The sequence below is a fragment of the Prionailurus bengalensis genome, chromosome D4 (assembly GCF_016509475.1).
Source record: "Prionailurus bengalensis isolate Pbe53 chromosome D4, Fcat_Pben_1.1_paternal_pri, whole genome shotgun sequence".
NCBI classification, from domain to species: domain Eukaryota; kingdom Metazoa; phylum Chordata; class Mammalia; order Carnivora; family Felidae; genus Prionailurus; species Prionailurus bengalensis.
In genome coordinates this window covers 59,523,723-59,546,252 of record NC_057359.1, presented here as the reverse complement: position 1 = coordinate 59,546,252, position 22,530 = coordinate 59,523,723, and the positions used below count along the sequence as shown (strand labels likewise).

The 22,530-nt window shown below is 52.2% G+C and overlaps 1 protein-coding gene across 2 annotated transcripts in view; it reads left to right on the top strand.

The window, feature by feature from the left end:
* The window catches only part of SHB (SH2 domain containing adaptor protein B), a 137,206-nt gene that overhangs the window by 100,265 nt on the left and 14,411 nt on the right, over nt 1–22,530 (top strand). The window contains exons 4-5 of one of the 2 annotated variants that reach the window (XM_043565648.1): nt 5,502–5,673; nt 10,843–10,962. In XM_043565648.1, the coding sequence (XP_043421583.1) occupies nt 5,502–5,673; nt 10,843–10,962 (292 nt within the window). The remainder of the gene's footprint in view (nt 1–5,501; nt 5,674–10,842; nt 10,963–22,530) is intronic. The other variant, XM_043565649.1, reaches the window with a different exon arrangement.

The following is a 22,530-nucleotide window of genomic DNA, read 5'->3' as shown; positions in this document are numbered from 1 at the left end:
GAGAGAGAATCCCAAGCAGGCTCTGCACTATCAGCACAGAGCCCAACACAGGGCTCAATCTCACAAACTGTGAGATCATGACCTGAGCCAAAACCAAGAGCCAGTCACTTAACTGACTGAGCTACGCAGGCACCCCTAGGGGACTGGCCATTCTTTGTGACCGGAGCCAAGGGCTGGATGTGGATCCCAGAGGGGTTTTGTAGGGAAAGGTGGGTCCAGAAGGTTGGACTAAAGTCCAAGTCACTGAGGATGTTGAGCACTAGAGTGAAAAGTTTGCCCTCCATCCAGGGATACTGGGAGCCAGCAAGGGTTCATGAGCCCAGCAGAGCTGTGCTTTAGAAACCTATTGGCTTTTTGGAACTTGTTTTCTCTGACCAGCCCTGAACGATAAACAAGAAAGGAGCTAGACCCTGAAGGAACACATTTATTTCATCTAAGCAAACGTTTACTAAATACCATCTCCATAACAAGCACTACTTTAGGTTTAGGAGCAAACAAGAGATTGGAGAGGAAAAAGAGAAAGAAAATAAATCCCAGGCACCGTGTCCCCACAGAACACCCAGGCTGACTGGGGAAGAGTGGGAGGGGTGTCCGTGGAGCTGTGCCAAGTGTTTCTGGGGAGGAAGGGGCTCCCAGCAGGCAGTATCCGGGGAAGCATTGTGGAGGGGTGGCCTTTTGCCAGGTCTTGGAAGCTTCTAGATGTCATAGAGATGGAGTAGGAGGGTGGTCATCCCAGGCCTAGAGGTGGGAAGCAAACCACAGACTGAATGAGGGAGGCACAGCCCCTACCTGACCACAGGGAAGGAGGACCTGAGGGGACAGAGGGGGAGCTGGCAGTGGTGACTCAGAGGCCTGGGCTCCAGCCTTGCCTTCCCTACCCCCATCCCACCCTTTAGCTTTGAGACCCTTTGAGGTGAGTTCTTCCTCACCTCTGAGTCCCGATCCCTCACCCATCACACACGGGGTGGTGGGGCTATTGTGAGAGTCAGAGCCAATGGGGGTGCCGGGCACACCGTCTCCATTATTGGCAGTGACTAAACACAAGACCAGTTGGTATAAAGTCTGTAATACAAGTAGGAGGGGACCACCAGAGTTGGAGACTAATGCAGATGGAGGAAAGGCCTCCTGGAAGGGCAGTGCTGGGGGCACCTGAGCTGGGTCTTTAAAGGCTGAGACCTGTTGTTAGACCGGAATTTTTGGAAGGACATTTGAGGCCTCTCACGTCTCCCACTGCCTCCCAGGGCCTGGTCCTGCCCACCTGAGCCTCCTCTCCCTCCTGCACAACTCTGACTTCCATTTGTAATTGCCTATAGGTGCAATTAATTAGGTTCTGTCGTTCTAATGACTCACAGGGGTGGCATATTTTTTCTCTAAATGCAGATATTCTTTTGAGGGTTTGTGTCTTTATCTTTTGCAGAAAATCACTAAATTAAAAGAATTGCCATTTTAAATTGCAGATTAAAGAGAAACTTAATTAGAAGGAATGAAAGCAGTTGTGTTTGGAGCTTTTGTTCTTAACATTTTTTTTTCTTTTGCTGCTGAATCACTGTACTTGCAGTTGGTGTATTTTATTTTAGGTGAAATGATTTGCCTAATTAAGCCTGTCATTCATCACCACCTGTTCCCTCTAAATATATGGCTATATTATTAAGCTTGCAGGCGAATGTATAAATTAATTCAGTGGGGAATTACAGTGTTGACTGGGATATTATTAGGTTTTATCCAGTTTATCTGGTATGAAAACCGATATTTTCTTCCAATAAAGTGAAACAACAGCTCATTAAGCTTCTTCATTCATTCATTGGGCACCGGTTATGTTGCAGGCATGTGCGAGGCATAGGGCACAACGGTAAGTGTGGTACAGCCCCTGCCCCTTAGGGTCTCATGGGGCACCAGACCACGAAACTGGCCATTAGGATGCCATTAGGAGCAAGGTGAGTCTGGAGAGAGGGTGAGGTCAGGGAAGGCTTCCTGGAAGAGGTGGCCCCTGAAGGGCAAGTGGAGTCAGTTAGGTGGAGAGGCTGGCAGAAGCTTGTGGGGTTGTGGCCATTCAGGCAGAAGAATGGCCTTGAAGTGCTCATGGTACAGACTAGGCTGGACAGACAGCCAGGTCAGTGGCTGTGCTGCAGAGCTGGAGTTCCTTCTGCGATCAGTGCTCCATGCTCCATGCCTGTCCTCACCTTCCGTGCCAGGGGGTATGTGGTAGGATTTTATATTGACAGAAATCTCCAAATTCCAATTTTAGTCCCGAGGTGAACATGTCTTAAAGTTCCTCTGGTCTCTCCTCCTCTTTAGCCTGTGGCAAAACTATACCTAGAGCCTCATCTTCCCCCCCCCTTCCCAACCTCTTCCCACATCATGCCACTTCCCTGCCCACCTCAGCACTCTTAGCCCCCGGGCCAGAGGTCTGCTGAGCAGCCCCCTCTCCATTCCTAACAGTCTCAAAGTTAGCAGAGGGAGGGACCGTGGAAAAGTGCACACTGGTCCATAATCCCTGGCCCCCCTCTCCCTCTGTGCCCCAGATCTCCTGTCAGTGGAGCATCACAAAGAGTCTTGGCTGGCTCAGCCCATGAGTAGTCAAGTCCTGTTGGAGTCATCTCTTAACATCCCTCCCATCACTGAGGTATTCACCTCCATTACTTTCCCTAACTGGTCTCCCTGCCTCCCTGTTTGCCCCCCACATACCCTCTCCATCAACAGAGTCAATCTGAGGATGGCATTCCCTGACTGACCCATCCATAAGATCAAGACCCAGCTCTTTAGAAAAGGGCTGTGTGACCAGGTGCTCACCTCTGCCCAAGGTCACCCATCCAGAGCTCTGCAAGGCAGGCGATTCACCTCTTCCCAAGAGGTGACCACCCCCCCCCCCACCCACCCACCCAAGAATATACACCATTTGACTGGTTGCCATGAGGGCTGGTGTGGTTCAGCAGGAGCCCTGGTGGGAGAGCCAGGTTGCTGGGAAGCCAGGCAGGGGCCCATGGTGACATGTGCCAGGGCCGCAGCTCTGGGCTTCACCCCCTCACTACCATGGTGAAAGCCCAGGTTATCAGCCAGATGGAAGAGGGCTCTCTCAGACACCCAGCCCCAGGATGTTTACCTTAGAAGGGCCTTGTCATTGCTGTCTGTCCCTGTGGTTGGGACAGAACCGTAGCCTGAGAGGAGGGCAGAGCCCCCAGCAAGCCCTCACTCTCTCCCCTCCCCACACTTCCAGTCCTGGTCTCCCAGCCTGTCAGTGTCTCTAGGTTAGAGTTTGGCCTCTGTCCTCCTTCCTCACGAATTTTAATTATGATTTTCTGAGTCCTCACCTCCTGGAGAATGCCAGCCCTGTCCCTCTGGTGCTCAGGCCAAAAGCCTGTAGCCCATCGATCCTCTTTCCCGCACACTCCACTGGGAATGCACAGACAAGCCCTGTCGGCCGGTCCAGCAGTGGCATCCTCACTGCTCTCCTTGTGCACCTCTCTCTCTTTTTCATTTATAAACTTTTTAAAGAGCAGTTTTAGGTTCACAGCTGAATTGAGCAGAAAGTGTGGGGAGTTCTGATAAACCCCCATCCTCCACCCTTTTTGGCAGAGCCATCCTGTTCAAAAGTGCCAGGTGAGACCCTCCCCATCAAAACATCAGAATGACTCTCCCTTTCTCTCAGAATAAAACCAAAGTCCTACACAAGACACAATGCCTGATGATCTGGCATGGTTTCCTCCCACCAACCCTCCATTCCCGCTGGACTGTATTGTGTCTGTCGCCCGAGGCATGTTCACACCTCTGGGCCCTTGAACTTGCTCTTCCCTCTGCCTGGAATATCCTTCCTCTGGGTTTTCTTCATGGCAGTTAGAGCAGCTGGTAGGTATGCTGTAGCTCAGACCTATCCCCCTTACTGTGTCTATCCCTGCCCGGACTCTAAACTCCTCCGGCAGGATTTCTGTCTGATTTGCTCACTGCTCTTTCTCCAGCCCTGACCTTGCCTGGCACATGGGAGTGAGTGTTGAGGAGCGGAGCAGGTTGATGGACGGGCTGCCAGCCTCCCCTGCAGTCATGAGAGTGAGCATGCACACGTGGGTCCAGCATGTCTAGAGCCTTCCATTAGCAGGAATCTCCCTTCCCATTGTTTCCCATCGTGGTTAATGCAGAGTGTGTTTTGGAGGGTTGGAAATGCTTTGTAGTCCTGATGGATGATCTTGCTCAGCAGCAGAGACCTAGAACAAGTTCACCCACATTCCACTCTCCCCACAGTCAGAGCTGGGTTTTCCCACCACCTCTCCTGAATGTGAGGTTGACGGCTCGCCACTTCTGTGCTTGCTCTTTGGAGATCGTGTGTCCGTGGGCCTGCAGCTGGACCTGGCTTTGGGAGCTTGTTCCGTAGGCCCTGGCCCATCTCACTCTGTGTGCTAGGCCCTTAGGAAGTTATTCTGTCATCTGGTCTTCACAGTACTGTGGTGAGATGGGAAATGGGGCCTCAGAGAAGTTGAGTAACTTGGCCAAGTCACACAGCTAGCCACTGACAGTCTTGGGAGAGGAACTTGGTTCAATTTGGAAGCTTGTGTGAAGTACCTGGCACGGTGTCCACACTGAGCAGACATGATAATAATAAAAGTAAATATTTATTATAACGTTAATTGAATAGAACTACATGCCAGGCACTGTGCTAAACTCTCGGTGATGTCACCTGCCTGAATCCTCGCAACAACCCCATGAGGTAGCGACAGTTATCATCCCTTACAGAGAAGGAAACCAAAGTCCAGAGAGATAACTTGCAAGGTGGACTAACTGGTCTTCAGGAATGCTTCTGGCAACTCCGGTTCAACTCCGTGTTTTCTTCCCTTTGTGGGATATCTCCAGGGTCCTGCCCTTGAGAAACATCCTCCCCAAGTCTGTGGGGGTGAACGATGCTCCCACAGGCCCAGAGCCGGGAGGAAACCTATGGCGGGGCCTGCCCCCGTGCTGTGAACTGCTTCAGCCTCACCTGGGTGCTGGGTCTGGGACAGGGCTCTCTGCGTGTGGGGCGCCCATGCAGAGGGCACTGAATGAAGAAGAGCAGACATGGGGGGTGCAGCATGACCCTTGACTGGAACTCTGTGGGCTTATCCCAGAAGAAAGGGAGCAGATGTGGCTGGTGTGCCCTGCAGGGGATGGGAGTATGGGAGGAGAGGAGCCACTTGGAGGCAGAAATGGGAAACACCTGCCCCCCTCAGAACTGTCCAGGGAACTGAGCCCTCATGGGAGTGCCATGCCCCCCTTGCTGGAGATTGCAGGGGGTGTCCTTCGGGGATAAGGCTGAGCTCAGTGGCCTCTGGAGCCCCTTGAAGGCACCATCTGGTTCTGACAGCACCTGTTGTGGGAAATTTAAGTCTCTTGAGCCATGTTCGTTCATTGCCTGGAGTTCTTCCCCCTGTGAATCGTAAAGCCCCAGTAAAAGCAGTCGACTATTACCCCACTGTGCACCACCCAGTAACCTCTTGGGTAACACTCTGGTGACCATGCACTTTCTTTCTCCCCCACAGCTCAGTTTAACGGCAATGAGAAACGGCAATCATCCCCCTCACCTTCCCGGGACCGGCGGCGCCAGCTTCGAGCTCCTGGAGGGGGCTTCAAGCCCATCAAGCATGGGAGCCCTGAGTTTTGTGGGATCTTGGGAGAAAGAGTGGATCCTGCTGTCCCCCTGGAAAAGCAAATGTAAGTTCTAAGGGAGCAAGGCACAGCCTCAGCTGCAGTTCATACAGTCACTGCTAAGGCTGAGAGAAGATCAAAGCCACCATCAAGTCAGTGGCTGATGAGATTAGGATACATGTCTCCTGATTCTTAGCCCCATGCTTTTTCTCTTCATATTGTATCACCACCTTTACTTTGGACTATTATAAATTGGATTCATTTTCTAGCTACATTGATAGTTTTGCCTTACATCTGCTTGGCATTTGTTGAGCAAGGATTTAAGGCTCTAGATTTGGGTTTTCTCAGCCTGTTTCCCCTGAGATTTCCCACCTCATGACCCAGTCCCATCCCTGCTGCCACCTTCCCTCCCTATTCTTCCCTAACACTGTCACCCCTCCCCTTGACCATGGTGGTCACCTCCCTTCTCACTGTGTGCATGCCCCTGCTCTGCTCTGAAACCTTCAGTGGCTCCCCATCACCTCCAGGATAGTCTCATCTCCCTAGCCTGCCGCTCAGTCTGTGAATTGCCCTCAGACTGCTTTTTCGGTGTCTCGTCATTCCATATACCTGGACTAAAGTGAGCTTCTCCAGGTACTTGATAAATCGGGTCCTGCATCTTGTGCTGATACCTTTAGCTGTATCATCCTCTTAACAAGCAAATGTGCGATAAATGGGGTTTTATCATCCCCATCACGTAGCTGGGAAATCAGGACTCCAAGAGGTGCACAGCCTTGGGATGTCACAGCCCACAGTGCAGAGGCAGGATTGGAACTCCAGCCCTGTGCCTTGACCTCACTCTCCCCTCACTCACCTCTCCTCGTACACACTCTTATCCCTCACCCTTCGCACAAGACTGGCACAGAGGAAGCACCATAAGGACAGGAGATGTGCTGACAGCTCGCCGATCCCTCATCAGACTGTCCCACATGTGTGTCACGTACTATATTAATCTCCAGCGGGGGATTCTGGCCTCAGCACAGCCGGCAGTGCATCCCTCACAGGAAATGCTCACTTGGCGAACAGATGCAGGGTTTTCCAAATGACATCATGTGCCATGGGCCCCTTTTTCAGCTATCATCTGATAGATATGCTATCATCTGGTGGGGGGTTGCGCAGCCTCCTCTGTGACCCCCCATGCCTGCTGTACCGAGCACATGGGGGAGCACTCCCAGTGGGCGTCTTTGCTAACTGTCTGTCACAGCAGCACCCAGATTGGGTGGTAGGTTTTGCTTATTTCTGATCACTGTGTACTTTTTAATTAACAAACAAAACATGATCCAGAGATAGCTGGGTGCTGTTCAGCCTGCATCCTAACCATTTCCACCCAATATCCCTCTCTAGCTCCTGCCCCTGTTGGAACATAAGCTCTGTGAGGGCAGGAACTGATCTGGGTCACCACTGCATCCTCAGTGCCTTGGAACAATGCCTGGCACATAATAGGTGCTCAAAAAACAGTTGTCCAGGAAATGGATGAAGTCCTCAAAGAGCTGTCAGTGCTGTCTCTTTCCCTTCCATCACCTCCCATTCTCTCTCACTCAGCACAGTAGACGACTCCCTCCTTTGAAGATACACTCTGCTCCTGGTTTTTCTCCTGCCTCCCTGGCCACCTCTTCTGTCTCCCCAACTGGCTCCTCACCTCACTCAGCTTGACCTGAGGGTGGGACGGTCTGGGGCTGGGTTTCCAGCTACGTGTTCTCCCTGGGTAGTCTCAGCATCCCACACACCACCTGGAACTCCCAGCTCCTACATCCAGCTGCCATCTTGGCATCTCTACTTGGCTGATGAATGGGCTATCTCAAATTTAGTATGTTTAAAACTGGGCTCCTGATCTTCTCCGGACACTTGCTCCTCCCCCAGCTTCCCCACCTCCATAAATGGCATCACATCTACCTACTTATTCAAGCCACCAATCTGGAGTCTTCTTGGATTCCTTTTTTTTTGCCTTACACTAGCATCTAATACATTACTAAGTTCTGCTAGTTCTCCACGCAGAATAACAGGCTGAATCCATCTGTTCCTCTTTGGCTCAGAGCCACCTCCCGTGTGGACCACCGCAGAAGCCCCCTACCTCATCTGCCACTCTACTGCCCCTCTGGCCCCTCTTCAGGGTAACCTGGTTGGTCTTTAGTAAGACCATCCAGAGCAAGTATCATCCTCTTTTTAACACTCATTGCCCTCTGCTGTGCTTAGATGAAATCAGACTTCTTCCATTGCTCACAAGGGAAATTGGGCTCTGCCTCCCTTTCCACTCTCGTCCTGTACCACTCCCCATGCTCACAGTGCTGGGCAGGGCCATTCTTGCTGTCTTTCTGTTTTATGAACACCCCAAGCACATTCCTACTTTAGGACCTTTGCTGGTTCCTCTGCAGAGAACATGTTTTCTTTGGCTCCTTACATGATTGGCTCCCTCTCACGATACAGATTCTCAGGTCAGATTTCATCTCCTTGGGAGCCTCCCCATTCTGTTCATTCTAACTTAGGCCCTTCCTGTGCCCCAGTCAATGCCTATCACAAACTCAGGATTCCTACATAGCAGTTGTCACTTTCTGATATTGTGTCCTTAATCTATTTGTTGACTCTCTGTCTTCCCTGCATCAGCCCCATGAGATCAAGGATGTAGTCAGTGGTGAGTAAATATTGGATGAGCTAATGGGTAATGCATAGGCTGAATGGCAGTGGTTGAGTCTTCTTAATCCCCAGGATTCGGGCATGACAGGCCAGCCCCACAAAGTCCAACACATCCCCAGACAGCCTCCTGCGTAGATCCTGTTTGCAGTCCAAGCAGAGCCTGCTTGGGCCCAGCAGTTGGCCCTCAGCCCCCCATGGGACCACCCAGGCCCACCCTGTTTCCTGGTGGCCAACTTCATGCTGACAGGCTGGCCAGTGGCTGGCCCTGGCCCCCTGAGTGTGTCCTTTGGCCCGTCTCTCCCAAACTGCCTGGGTCTCCTTTGAATCTCGACCCAAGTCCCTGCCTTTCTCTCAGTGTGCAGTAGCTGGGGCAGCAGGGAAGGAGCCAGCAGCTCATCCTGTTTACCCACCAGGGATTACCTTTAACCAAGATCCCAAGCCCCCGGAGGCCCATCTGCTACCAGCTCAGCCCCTGTGCTCAGGGAGGGGCGGAGGGTGGGCGGCACTTCCCTAGAGACTTCTTCTAGGCCTTTCCCTGAGGATGGCTCTGCTTCAGATGGCTGGAACTTGTTTTCCTACTAAAACATGTTTGTCAGCTCACTGGGGGTGTGTTAACACAGGTGAAATTTCCCAGAAAACGACCTTGCCAAATCTGTTAACTCTTAGTTCTAAAGTCCATTCCATCCTTGTCTGGCTGTTTCCCCAAACTACAGTCATGGATCCCTTCCAGCCCTCATATCTCTGGAAGTGTTTTAATTACAGGAGCCTATATTCCTCTTCATTTCTCTGTACATCTAGAAAAGAAGGCAGTCTACACTTCCCCTGCCCCTTCCCCTGCAGAGATCCAGCCCCAGAGCTGACCTGCTATGGGTGGTCACCTCCTGGGCGGTCAGTGACTCACATGTTCACTGGGCAGGGACACTTGTATCTGCTCTTCCCGCCCTTGCTTTCCTGAAGCAGTTGGGTTTTGAGGTTATAATTATGTCATCACCACCACTGCAGCTAACTGTTCAGAACGCTGCTTTGTAAATGGCAGAAAGTGTGCACTGAAAGGCAGTGCCATGCTTTTCCCTAAGCAGAATGCCTGTAGCAGAATGCTCAGAGGCACTGTTTGCAGGGCACCCCTGGGCCGGGACCAGGAGGCAGCAGCATCCCTGCTTACACCTGGGAATTTGAAATGCGACCTCCGGTGGGCAGCAGCCTGAATAATGATAGTTGGGGGAGTTACCCATGGCCATCTGCAAGTTCAGTCTCTTTCTATGGATGCTGGGAGCTGCCATTTGTTGAAATTCACCCCACCCCAGGCTCTGCATATGCCCTTCTGTGCGTCATCTCATTTAATCCTCACATCCCAAGGCGGGAGTGGAGTGACCCTAACCCAATAGAGAGCCGAAGTGCAGCCAGGTTCCGCCGCTTATCCCTGACTGCCCAGCTGGCAAGTGGCAGAGCGGTCTGTGCCTCTGTGGCCATCCAGCACCTGTGGTTCTCTTCCTGGCCTAACTCGCCGCCCTCCCACCACCCCTGCCCCTTAGAGACTGTGATGTAAGCAGAAATGCATTCTGGGTAGACCCACTGACTACCCCCATCTTGTGATCTTCACTCTTCCTCTGAAATTTCACCTTCAACTCTCCCAATCTTGAAAATCAGTTGTTCGTCTTTTGTCCTACAGCGGGGGGGCCTTAGTCATGTCGTCTGCCATTATACCCCTACCTTCTGATTCTGCTTCTCACCACCTAGTGTCCAGAAGCAGTGATGCTGGGCTTCCCACATGCCCGACCGATGCCAGATTTGCTTGACAGGAGCACTGGTGTGGCTTTCCAACCCAACCGTCTGCTGTCCTGAGTGACAAGCACCACCCACTTGTCCCGCAGATGCCACGGAGAGTCAGCACACGTCCCTCCTGTTAGCACCCTCTGATGGCCTCCATGTCACTCAGATGGAGAAAGCCAGGGTCCTCTCATTGCACACTGGCTCCCTGAATGGCCCTGCCTGGTGGCCTCGTGGGTTGCACTGCCCACCCCTCCCCTTTGGCTCCCTGCAGCCATGCTGGCCTCCTTGCTGTTTACCAAGCACATCGGGCACTCCTGCCTCGGGCCTTTGCCACCCCTCCCTCTGCCAGAAGCACTCTTTGCCAGTTACCTTCCTTTGTGGCTTCCTCCCTCAACTCCTTCAGGTCCACATTGAAAATGTCACTCTTTCCAGAAGGTTTCCCTGGCTCCTGCTTAAAATAGCAATCCCTACCACACGCTCCAAACCACACTACCCTGCTTCATTTCCTGCATAGCACCAAATTGTAGTGCAAGCCCTGTGAGGGAGGAGGCTGCAGGCTTGTTCACTGCTCTCTCCCCAGGATCAGGCATGCGGCACACGCTCGGCAGTTCCATACTGAATGACTGAATGCATGCACACACACACACACACACACACACCTGCCTTATAACGAGGAGGCTGGGACATGCCAGCTGCCCCCAGACGGGTCTGAGCCTCCCCAAGGAGGAGTTTGCAAGGGTGTCAGCTCTGAGGGTCCTGTCCTCTTTGGGTTCTGACCCTCTCTCTCCTCTCCAGCTGGTATCACGGAGCCATCAGCAGAGGAGATGCCGAGAACCTTCTGCGGCTCTGCAAAGAGTGTAGCTACCTTGTCCGGAACAGCCAGACCAGCAAGCACGACTATTCCCTCTCCCTGAAGTGAGTACAGCCTCGCTCACCCCTCTCAGCCCTCCTCGGCAGCCTCGAGTGAAGCGCTGCCTGGCCCTTGTGTCTGTGGCAGAAAGACCCGCCAGTGTTCCCCAGGAAATGTGCCAGTGTGAGATATTTCAAGCCTTGGTTTTTTCAATTTGATCCTATTCTCCTGGAAGGCAGAGGAGTTCTTAATTTCCTCCGCCCCAGAAGAGGAGGGGCATTTTCCTAGGATTCAATATTAAATACCCAAAGAAAGCTTTCATATCTGCTGTGAACCAAGAACCTAATGAAGCTCCGAGTATACCTCATCCCTCCCTCAAAGCTCACAAGAGTCCTTTGATGAGAAACATATGGTCCCCATCTTGCAGATGAGGAAACTGAGGCTCAGAGAGGGACTTGGAAGGCCCAAAGGGCAGAGCCAGGACTCCAGACCAGCTGTTTGACTCTCCACAGCACCGCACTGCCACTGTGAGAACAGCCCTTTCCCTATGTTTCAGGTTGCTGTTTGGGTGGGTCTGATTTTTATGTGTGTCACAAAGGTTGTGAGAAGTGCTGGGAAGAGCCAGGGAGAATCCTGCTGGTGTTCTCCTCTGTGGCTGCTTTGTAAACTGTTGGGCCTTTCTGACCCATGAAGCATCACTGTTGAGATAGGCAGCCTCAAAACGAGAAAAGGGTTTTTTGCTTGAGTGCTTCATCATTCAGTGCTATTGCTAAAGGGGACCCAACAGATTATCTAAACCCCATTTTACAGATAGGAAAACCGAGGCCTAGAGAGAGGAGGGATTTCCCAAGGAAATATAGAGAGCTAGTGGCAGAATTGGAGTTTAAGAAACCCAGGCCCTTTAGCCAGCACAGACCCCTGGGAACATTGAAGCCTTCTGCCTGGCTTCCTCTCTGCACTGCTCTCCGTTCTTAGAGCCTGTGACAGAGAGAGGGCTTGCTGTGATGTGACTATCAGCTGTGTAGACATTGGCAACAGTGCAGCCAAAGAATGAGAGATTGGCCTGCACTCTGTGCTCAGGACTGAGCCCACCCTGTCTGCTGGGCTCTGCCCTGAGAAGGACCATGACAAGTTGCAGAGCATGGTCAGCAAGCAGAGGCAATGGATATCTGCCTGGGGAAGAAAGGACATGTGGGCACATGGTGAGAACCACAAATCTCTCAAGGATTATCAGGACAGAAGGAGCAGATGTGGTCAGGGGTCCCCAGATGGGACTTATGGGCAGGCAGATTCCAGCTCAGTGAGAGGAAAAGTTTTCTAACAGTCAGAACTGATCAAGAATTAGATCCATCCAAAACTGCCTCGATAGGCAGTGAGTGTCTCATCACTGGGGGTGTGCAAGTGGGGCTGGATGGCCCTTGTCAGGGAGAACATGGAGAGGATTTCTAACAGCAAAGAAGGCACTCAGGACATACAGCACCTTCATACTTCACTGTCCACCATCAGACCTGTTGGCATAAAGGATCTGTTTGGTTATCTCAGCCGAGAAGATCTCAGTACTAAACTGCAGCAGGGCTGGGAGGCTGGACTGGCAATGAGCACAGTCGGAGATCCCTCAATGGATTGAGGAGCGGGCGGCAGGGGAGCAGGTGCACATCACCAGCCATGCTGACAGGGACCAGGGGGTCCTCATCTGCCCGCTGCTGCATGCAGCCCTGCTCCCTGCCTCACTGTCCAAAGTAACTGAGCAACCCAGGTGCTCTTAAGTGATTCTTCCAGGTCTCCAACCCCACCCCCACCCCGCCTCAAGGTGAACTGTGTTGTTCTGGGTTTCGAGAGGTGAAGGAGGCAGGTGACAGCAGAGATGGGATTCCCACGTTACTGCCCTTCCACGATGACTGAGGCAGCCCACCCACCCCCTGGGCTCCCTCAGTGCAGCACTCAGTACACTGCCAATCTGCGTTCCTCTGTGACTCTCTTCTCTCCTGGAATCTAGGACCTGGCCAGAAGACTGTTCCCAAAACCACTGATTGAGTGCAGCAAGGAAGTGGGGGGTGGAGCACCCCATACCAGTCCCGTCTGACCTTCCATGATCCTCCATGAGCTGGGCAAGGGCTGAGCCTCTGCACTAGGCGGACAGGGCCCCATGGGGACCCCGGCACAGCTCTGCCTGCATGGGAACAGTAGCCTCCCCAGTACCCAGCAGTGTCACAGCTGAGGCGCCAACATGGAGCCATATAAGGAATCTCAAGCCAGTTGCAGAAGTGATCATACCAACAATACCTTCAGGATCCATTTCTCAGTCTCCTGTGAAATGTGCCCTGTTATGCAAACAGCCCTAACATCTACCTCCTGGATGGGTCTCTAGAAGAATATTTCTATCACAGCCCCAAGAGTGCAATTCCTTTTCACCCTGGGTGTGCACCATTCCCTAAACAGTAGTACCACTCCAGAGGGATGGACAGCACATTGGTTCTGTTTTCACAGTACAGGCTTATAGTCCTGTGTGCAGGGCTGCATGCAGTGGAGAAAGCAGGGGATAGGCTTCCCCACTCCACGGCCTTATGGCCTGGGCAGCCGTGTCACTTTTTTGAGCTTTCTCTGTGCACAGGGGATGGCAATGCTCTTTGTACAGAGGGAAAACATTTCTAACCCAACCAGTGCAGTGTAAACATTATCTTGTATTATTCCCACTCTGCCCCTGCTTTCCCAGGTTGGCCTCATGGTTTCTTTGAAAGCTGTTTTTAAGGGCAGCAGAGAGAACCTATTGTCCAGAGTTCTGGACAGGAGTCCTGACCTACAACTCACTGCTCACTGTGTGACCTTGGGCAAATTCCTTCCTTCTGGGGCTCAGCATCCACATCTTTACATTGGGACTTTGATGGTTGCTAAGGACACCTCTGACATCAAAGGGTCTCTGACTCCCTAGATTTCCCGTGTCCATGGGCTCAGCCTTCCTTTGTCTTTGGAGCACTCTGGTCAGATCCCCTGCACCTCTCAAGCCAGAGAGGAAGTGGAAGAGACTGAGAGCTGGGCCCAACAGCCTGTGGCAGAACCCCCGATAAGAACATTCTGCCATCAGGCCTGAGTTTGGGTGACTAGTCTCTGCCCACGGGTGCTGGAAGTTTAGTTTTGCATGCTTGTCTAGAGCCATAAGATCCCAAAGGCCAGATGAGCAGTCTCACACGGCCAGATTTCCCTTGAAGAAGCCCAAAATTGAGGAGGCGAGCTGGGCCATCCTGTGGCTGGGCAGGGCAGCCTGCTAAGGGGAGGTGAGCTTACTTTCCAGTGTGGCCCTAGTTCACGATAACCAGCTCGGGAGCCAGCCAGGGGGTGATACCTGGCATTAATCACCTTAACCACAAATGGAACGACGCTGGTACTGAATGTCATGGCTGCTTGGGACAAGTGCCAGCTTTGCCAGCCACCACATGACGGGTGAAGTCTCTCAGATCCCCAAGGCCTGCCTGGTAGGGGCAGGGTATGATCAGCCTTCCCCGTGCATGGTGTTGTCAGGAGCATGGTGTAAATTGACATTGGGATTCCAGCTGTGTTTTTATGTGTGGATCCTTTGTGAGGATGTTCTAGGGTGGAGGAAGGATTTGGGGGAACCCACCCTCAGATGACAGCCCTCCACCTCTTCCATCCTTCTCTCAGCAGATATTTACCAGAACCCACGATACCAGGCACTGGGCAGGGCAGCATAGAGAGCTGAAATGAGAACAGCTCAGCTTAGGCCACAGGAGCTCACAGCCTGGCCCATCCATCCTGGGCCTTGCTACAGCCAGGTTTGCATGAAGGTCCTTGGGGACCTGAAGTTGGCACAGGAGTGGGCAGTCCCTGACATGGAGGGTTAGGAGAAGCTGCAGGTGCACTTGAGCCTTAAAGAGAGGGTAAGTGGTCCCCAAGCAGGGACAGCTGGGGGGGATCTCAGGTGGCAGGGACAGCTCAGGTAAAGCCCTAGAGATGCAGAAGAGCTGTTGGCAGGCCTTGTGCCCACCTCACAAAGGAGTTGAGACTTAATATTTAGTGATGGAGCCACTAAAGTGTAGGGCCACTCTCAAGGATCTGCCTTTATGCTTTAACCCCACTTCTTGACCCTGTCTCCCTGCGTATCTGCACGACCTTACATCTTAGAAGGCCTGAGCTTTTGCCCTAGGACAGCCCCACCAGGTGGCGAGGACAGAGAGCACCATCTTTTTCATTTTAGGCTAAAGGCAGCTGAATAAACTTCCAAAACTGGAATGGAGGCCACGGACTCCCAGCCCAGTCTCTTCCCACCCCTCTCAAGCACTTCTTATACCAGGTCAGAGACCACCTGGAATGACCTTAGAGGCCTATCTGGTCCTGCCTTTCCTTCATGGGTGGGGAGACCCAGACCCAGAGGGGAATCGTGATTGACCTCAAGGCTACCTAGGTGGCAGCTGACGACACTGACAATAGAGATGGCGACTGCTCTCCACTGTGGGGACTGGCCCAAGCTGCCACCCATCTGCCCCTCCACCAAATGCTCCCTGCTCTCATGGTGATCCAAAATGATGCCTGAGCTCCTCACCTCACTGCCGGTAGATCCCCTCCCTGGCAGATACCCCCCACCTGTGGAGCAACCTTACCGAGACCTTGCCCAGCTGCTTTGGAACACTGCCCTTATCCCCTTCTCCCAGTGGAACTCTCCCTCTTCCCAGTCTCCAACCTGACTTGGGGGCAGCGGGCCCTTAGGCTTCTTCTCAGCTACTAGCAGACACATTGGCCTTTCCGAACACTCACTCCACCCTCAGGGAAGCAAGGAGTTGAACCTTTAGATATTGGCAAGAAAACACCACACTCTAACAACTTCCTGTCTGGAAAGGCAAGCAGTGGGGGAAAGGGATGAAAAGTTGAAAAATCTCATTAAAAAGGTTCTTCAGGCACTTTGGACTATGAATGACTTTTTGCAAGTTCCAGTTTCATGAGTTTTTGCAAAGGAATCTGGACAAGATGTGGGAAATAGGACTTCAAAGACTGGAGGGCTTGCAGCTGGTGGGGGCAGGGAGGCAGGGTGAGTACCGGGGCTCCCCTCCGCATGTGCTGGGCAGGCTCTGCCTGCACTGGGCCCATCCCTGGGAGCAGGCAGAGTGGCATTTCAAGGCCTTGCAAGGATATCGCTACTCCTTTGACAAGGTCCCCACCCTGGCTTTCTTTAGGCAGTGAGAGTCCCAACCCCAGTGGGGGACATGGCCCCAAGGAACCCCCATAAGTAGATCATCAGCTTTCGAATCCCTAGAAGCAAACTGCACGGCACCCTACTAAAAGTGGCCCAGATTCTGACCTCAGGAGACACTTCTGGGGTCTGGCCTATTTGCATCAGGATGCAACTCAGTCTTGATCATTCAGGAGCCTTCCTCAGCCCCCATAAGCTCTGCCTCACTGAGCATCAGTTATGTACTGGACTCCAGCCCTCCAGGAGTTCGTAGCCAGAGGGGAGAGGATATTTACACCTGTTGACTCATACACTCACAGGACTGCTTGAGGGCCACCCAAGGCAGAAAGTGCTCAGCACTGTGAAAGAGGGAAGGCACCCAAAGAACAGGGTATTTGTAGGATGATCGGGTCATCCTATAGACAGGACAGAGAGGGCAGCCCACGCAAAGGCAGGTAAGTGCAGACTTGAGTCAGAATGACAAATAACACTTCAGTGGGAGCTGGGGAGAGGTACAGCCCTAGTCGCCAAGCTGAGGAATTTGGGTTCTATTCTCTAAGGTAGGGGGCATCCCTGAAGGTTTTGAGCAAGGTGCAGTCATGTCCTCAGCTTTATTCTAGAACCATTAGTGAACCGGGATGCACCATGAGTATTGTCCAGGAAGGAGCCCCGCTTCTGCCTCCCTCGGTCCTCCCAAGCCCTCCTTTCCCCCCACGTACCCACAAACATGCCACTCGAGCTAGCACAGTCCAAGGGGCTAAGAGGTAGGCATCCCAAGGAGAGATCCAGGGCAGCCCTTTCCAAGATGTAGAGGGACAACATGGGCTCTGCAGTCAAAGATATTGAAGACTTTGGAGATTCAAAGAGTTTGAATCCTGTCTCCATCTTTTACTTGCTGTGTGATGCTAGGCAAGTGACTTTTACTTGCCTGATCATTGCTCAGAAAACCGCATGGGCCACTCTTATAAAGCTGTTGCAGGAAGTAACGTGGCTCTGCAGGTTCACCCTATGCATTTGCTTCCAGGTTAAGGGCTCCACAGTTAGGGTGAAATACCTTTCCCCTAGGTTCCAAGGATGGTGGGAAGACTCAGCCCCATCTCCTTCTCCAAGGAGGAGGTAGGAGAATTTATCAAGAACATGCCTCTTGCTCTGATTGCTTAAGGACACCCGCCTGGTTCCTGCTTGGAGCCACACGTTTGTGCTGATGGCTGGGCAGCCAGTCTTCACCAACAAACGCTTCCTGGGGCTCCAGTGTGGGGTGGTGGGTGTAGCAGGGCCAGGAGGAGCAGATGGGTTGCATTCCAGGGGAGCTGGGGGCACATTGCTGTTAGAGTTGTTTTTCTTTCTTCTCTCCCTTCATTGATTTATATAGTAAAGGAGAGAGTTTTCAAACAGTAGGCATGTCTGGGTCTGGGCAGGCAGGCTAGTGATTAATCTTCGTTTGTTGCTGCTGACAGCTAGGAGCAAGAAATAATAAAGGTTTGCAGGGTGAGGAGGGGTGGGGAGTGCAGAAAGGCTGCTCACTCTTTGGCCTTCGGTAGGGAGCACAGACTTCACTTCCCTCTACCATCAAAGCACCCCTTGTTGGTCAACATTTGAGGCTCCAGATACTTCAGGGTGGCTGCCTGCTCCCGAGGGTGAGCCCCAGGATGGTCAGGGCCTCCCCAGTTGCTGTTAAGCTCTCCGCACTGTGTCACCTCCAGCCCCAGAATGCCTGGACTTCCTTCATCAGTGGCCCTTTTCCCAGCCCTGCTCTTGAGGGCGAGGCCTAAAGAAAGGCAGGGTTGTGCACCCAGAGGACTGTCTGTCTCTGATGTGAGGGACCCTCTGACTCCACGCCTCTCTGAGCTGCCAAGTGGGTGTGAGGGCTGCAGGAAGGGCACACGGAAGGGAGTTGAGGGGGGGGCAGACCGTGACAGCAGGGGCTACTGGGGACCTTGAGGCTTAGAAGGAGGAGGGGCTCTGATATGGTCCGAGGAGGACTGAGGCAGCTGTGAGTGGGCAGGGTAAGGAGCTGCCCATGCTGGGGAAAGAGCAGCACAGTAGTAGAAGCTTCCTACTTTCCAGCCCACAGTTACCAATATATCGCATCGTGAACATCTTCTCCGCCCCCAAGGGAGGCAGCTCTGTGCAGCTAAGCCACGGGCCTTTAAACCCAGCTCTGCCTCTTAATAGCAGGGTGGTCTTGGGCAGAAGATGGTCTTAACATCTGTGAGCCTCAGTTTCCTCATCTATAAAATGGGTTTTACAGCTCTATTAATGAAGAGACGTTGTGTGAGGTGTTTAGCATGTGCCCAGCATACAGTAAGTGCCCGTTCAGTAAATGAGTGGTAGTTCACAGTCTTTGTTATAGACTTTGGAGAGCTGCAGGTGGTTGGAAAGAGCTCAGCATGGTCCAAAGCCTTGTGGATTATCTGGGTCTGGCTTAGAAGTCTCTGTCTATACCCACAGCTGCTCCCCTCTATTAGGGTGGGATTTTAGAGTTTATGCAACTCAAATGCAACTCAAAACCCTGCATTGACTTCGAATTGCACAGAGCTGGAGTCAAATCCAGGCTGCCCTCTTCCTGGTTGTGTGACCTTGGGTAAGTCACTTAGCCTCTGTGATCTCCCAGCTGAAGATGATGAGCACCTCAACAGGCTTTTCCTCATGTTCTCATGGTGAAGCATTTTTGTGGCAAGCCAGAGCAGCTGCTCTGGGACATAGAGTACGCTAAGCAGAAATCTTGGGATTTAGGGAACAGAAGGAGATCTTTTAGATCACCTGGCCCAATGCCCTGTACAGGTGCAGAAACTGGGGCCCAGAGACAGCAGGAAGCTTGCCCATCTCCTGGCTTCCCGGCCAGACCCTGTTTTCTGGCAGCATTTGAGTCGGGCTGAGACAGAGGGCAGGAGGGACAGGGCTGGAGTGGGGGCAGGTCCGTGTCTTTGTTCCCACTATGTGGAGGATTTCACATCCTTTCAGGGCTGGTGGAGGAAAAATGAACTTTTAGCTCAATTAGTGTGCACTGTGCTTCCTCCTAAAAGGTTTAAAGGAAATGCCACAATTAGCTGCTACTGTAGGCAAAAGAGGCTCCTCAAACACTCTTCACAGGAGGCCAAATAGCAGTGAACGTTAGAATGTGCAGACGCCTCACAGGATGAAGGGACATGCCATCAAGAGCTAGTATGAGGAATAATAGATGTTTCCCTGTACTCAGAATTACTGAGAAAATATGCCCTGCCAGTGGTAAAACATTTCCATGGATGCTATCCTCACCACTAAAACAGGCACCTCTCCTACATTCCATATATGGTGCTTTGGTGATTCTGGCTTGGGCCCAGGAGACCCGGGTTCAAATCCTGGCCCCACCTCTGTCTAGCAGTGGGGTTGTATACCAGTCAGAAGCCTGTTCTTTTCTTGAGGGGCACCATGATTTGGGGGGATTCCCTGTTGCAGTTGACATTTTCAGCACTGTGGGGCCTTGGTTTGGGTTGCAGAAATGGCTATAGTGAGGCGGTATGTGACAGGGCATCTGGCGTGGTTGCTGATACTTACAAATACTGGGTTTTCCTGCCCTGGTAGTTAGTGTATGGGGAAAAGGGTAGGAAAGATTACCTTTATCTTAACACATGCAGAAGCTGGGGCTCATTCTGTCCTGCAAATGAGTGAAGAGCTGGGCTTAAATGCAGCCCAGTGCCCTCTTTCTTCCCTCTGGAGCCTCTCTGAGCAAAAACACCCCAACACTTCCCCTCCAGCCGAGCCCAAGAAGCCCAGGGAGGGCCCAGGCAGGTGTCTGGATAGTGTAGCCTCAGGACCACTGGATAGTGTAGCCAGATTTTCTGAGCAGGACCTGGGCCACAAGCCCTTTGCCAGGCATTGCCTGGCATCTTCCCTGAGGTGACATCTAGAAGGCCAGAGACCCTAAAGCTCCTTCCCTCAGCTTGTGGAAGCCTGAAAACATTGGGATTTTTCTGGCTCTGAGGTGACAGTGTCAGGATACAGACCCAACTATAGAGTCCACTTTTCTTCTCTGGGTCTGGCTCTCAAGCAGCAGAAGCTGGGAGCATCTAGGGATCTGGTGGCAGAGAGGGAGGTTGAGGCCAGCTCAAAAGGGACAGTGGTGGCCTCCATAGCTGGTGAGACAGGTTTTCAGAAGCCGCCCAACCGTGGATGTGTCTGGAAGGTGGATCAGGAGTGCAGGCTGGCTGCTGGGGAGGCAGAAGTAAAAGGGAGTACATGGAACTGATGAGGGCGAGAAGGGTGGAGGAGCCAGGACCTCATCCAGATTCCTGAATGACTGGTGAGCTATGGCATCACCAGCTGGAATGGACCTAGAATGGTCAGATGGACCTGGGATGGTCAGTTTTGTAAAGACTCAGGAAAACACACTCTCCCTAACTCAACTGCCCTCTTTCCACTGGTGCCCCAAACCCGGAGGTGACAGGCACCTGCACTCACACTGCCAGCCCATTCTCCAGAGCACCCACTGGCCTGGCAGGGCCAACCGTGCCCATTGACAGGCTGGGGTTTCCCTCTCCGACCTGCTGCGTCTCCCCTCCCAGCCAAGCATTCAGGTTTTGCTCCCCTGAGAGCTCCCCAGTCCCCTCCAGCATCTGAGCCACCCCGATTACATTTCCAGCTGGTTTTTAATTATCTCCTATCTGCCCGCATAAATCTGCCTGTGTGGCACACCCACCAGGGGAGGCGTTCCAACTGCCCATGCGTCGCCTGGAAACCTCTCATGCCCCGGGACAGCTTCTCTTCGGAGGCCCTGGGTGGTCTCTCCAAATGAGAAAAACATTTCCAATCACATTTCTAACATCTTGTTAATAGGACTTATTTAATAATATTTTTGCAAAAGCCATCTGGGAATGGCTTGGTTGGGGACTTGGGGAGGGCATATGGGTGCTGCAGGGACGGTCATGGTGACAGATACAGACTTTGGATCTGCCATCAGGGAAGGGGCAGGAACATGGAGAAGGATGCAGCCCTCTGCCAGAGGACCAGGGCCTGACTCCCACTGCTTCCACCTGTGTGAGGATCACCCAGCAGGTAGCTTCGTCAGGTCTCTGAGCCTCTTAGCCCGGAGGCTCAGGAACACAGTGAAAGGAAGGAAAGCCCTTTGTAAACTTTGAGAGGCTGTGCTAGTGCAGGTGGCATTATTTGCTTGCCCCAGGAAAGTATCATGGTCTTCCTCTGCTTCTAGCTAGGCAAATAACGCAGAGGTCCCCAGAGGAAATATGTTGAGCCCCCCAGAAGCATTTGGCAGGGCTTGAAGCAAACAGCTTCATACACTAAAACCCTAAGATGCAGGATTGCTATTCCCCAGACCTTCAGGCCCTTAAAATCAGAAATAGGGTCTTGAATCGTCCCAGTCAAGACCCTGGCTTTGGGATGGGAGAAGCAGGCACAGGAAGGGGAAAAAGACCTTCCCAAGGTCCTGGGCAAGTTGGTGACAGAGCCCCACAGCACTATATTTTCTTCTCCCATTTTCCACATAAACCCTCTTGGTATTTGAGGCAGATTTATAAAATCAGATGTCAGATTTTATAGCTGTCATCTTTGCTCCCACAGTTCAAATGCTGTAACTATAAAAATAATGTTTTGCCACATATGAGTGTGTGTGTGCATGTGTGGTGTCACACTCACACACATGCACACCCTTCCACTTTGCTGGCTGAGGCGCCCCTGCTCCTGGTTCTTGGTACCTCACACCTGCTTTTTCCTGGGCAGGTCCCCTAGTGAGCAACCACTGTCTTGTTTCCAGCCAGGGGTGATTTCTGCCATTTTTAATGCCTTTTTTTTCTTTCTTTCTTTTTTTTTTTTTTTTTAAGATTACTTCACCCGAGAGGAATATCAGAAACAATTGCCTTGGCAAAGCTGGCTTATTAGAAATGCTTTAATTAGAACTTTTTTTTTTTTTTTTTTTTTTTTTTTTTGCTATTTTCCCTTTGAACATCCACATGCTGCTCATGGTCCCAGCCAGCATGGGAACCAGCCTGCCACATTCCCAGCAGACCTTCAAGGCAGGGCCGACAAACAAGTCAACAGTGTGGCTATCACTGCTGTGTTCCTACTGTGCACCAGGCCTCTAACTGGGCAGGGAGACAAAGACATATCAAACTCTAAGCTGGTAGTCCTGGCAAGGGGACAAGCAGGTAGGTGAGTGCTGTGATATAGGGAGGTATGGCAGAAAATAAGTGAGGGGGGGAGCAAATTAAGTGAAGGCTTCCTGGAGGAGCTGGCATTTGAGCAGGGCTGAGGAAGATGACAGTTTATCGAGAATAGCAAGGTAGAAGGAGAGTTAGGTTTGGGATTGGAGGAGAGGTCTCTGCAGGATCCATTCTTCCTCTAGTCCCAACTAGTTTTTTCAGTTGTCCCTACCACAGAACCTCCCCACTTGGCCCAGGTGACCAATAATATTATGGACAGAGACATGCCTTAAAAACTCTGAAGTCCTAGTCAGCCCTCT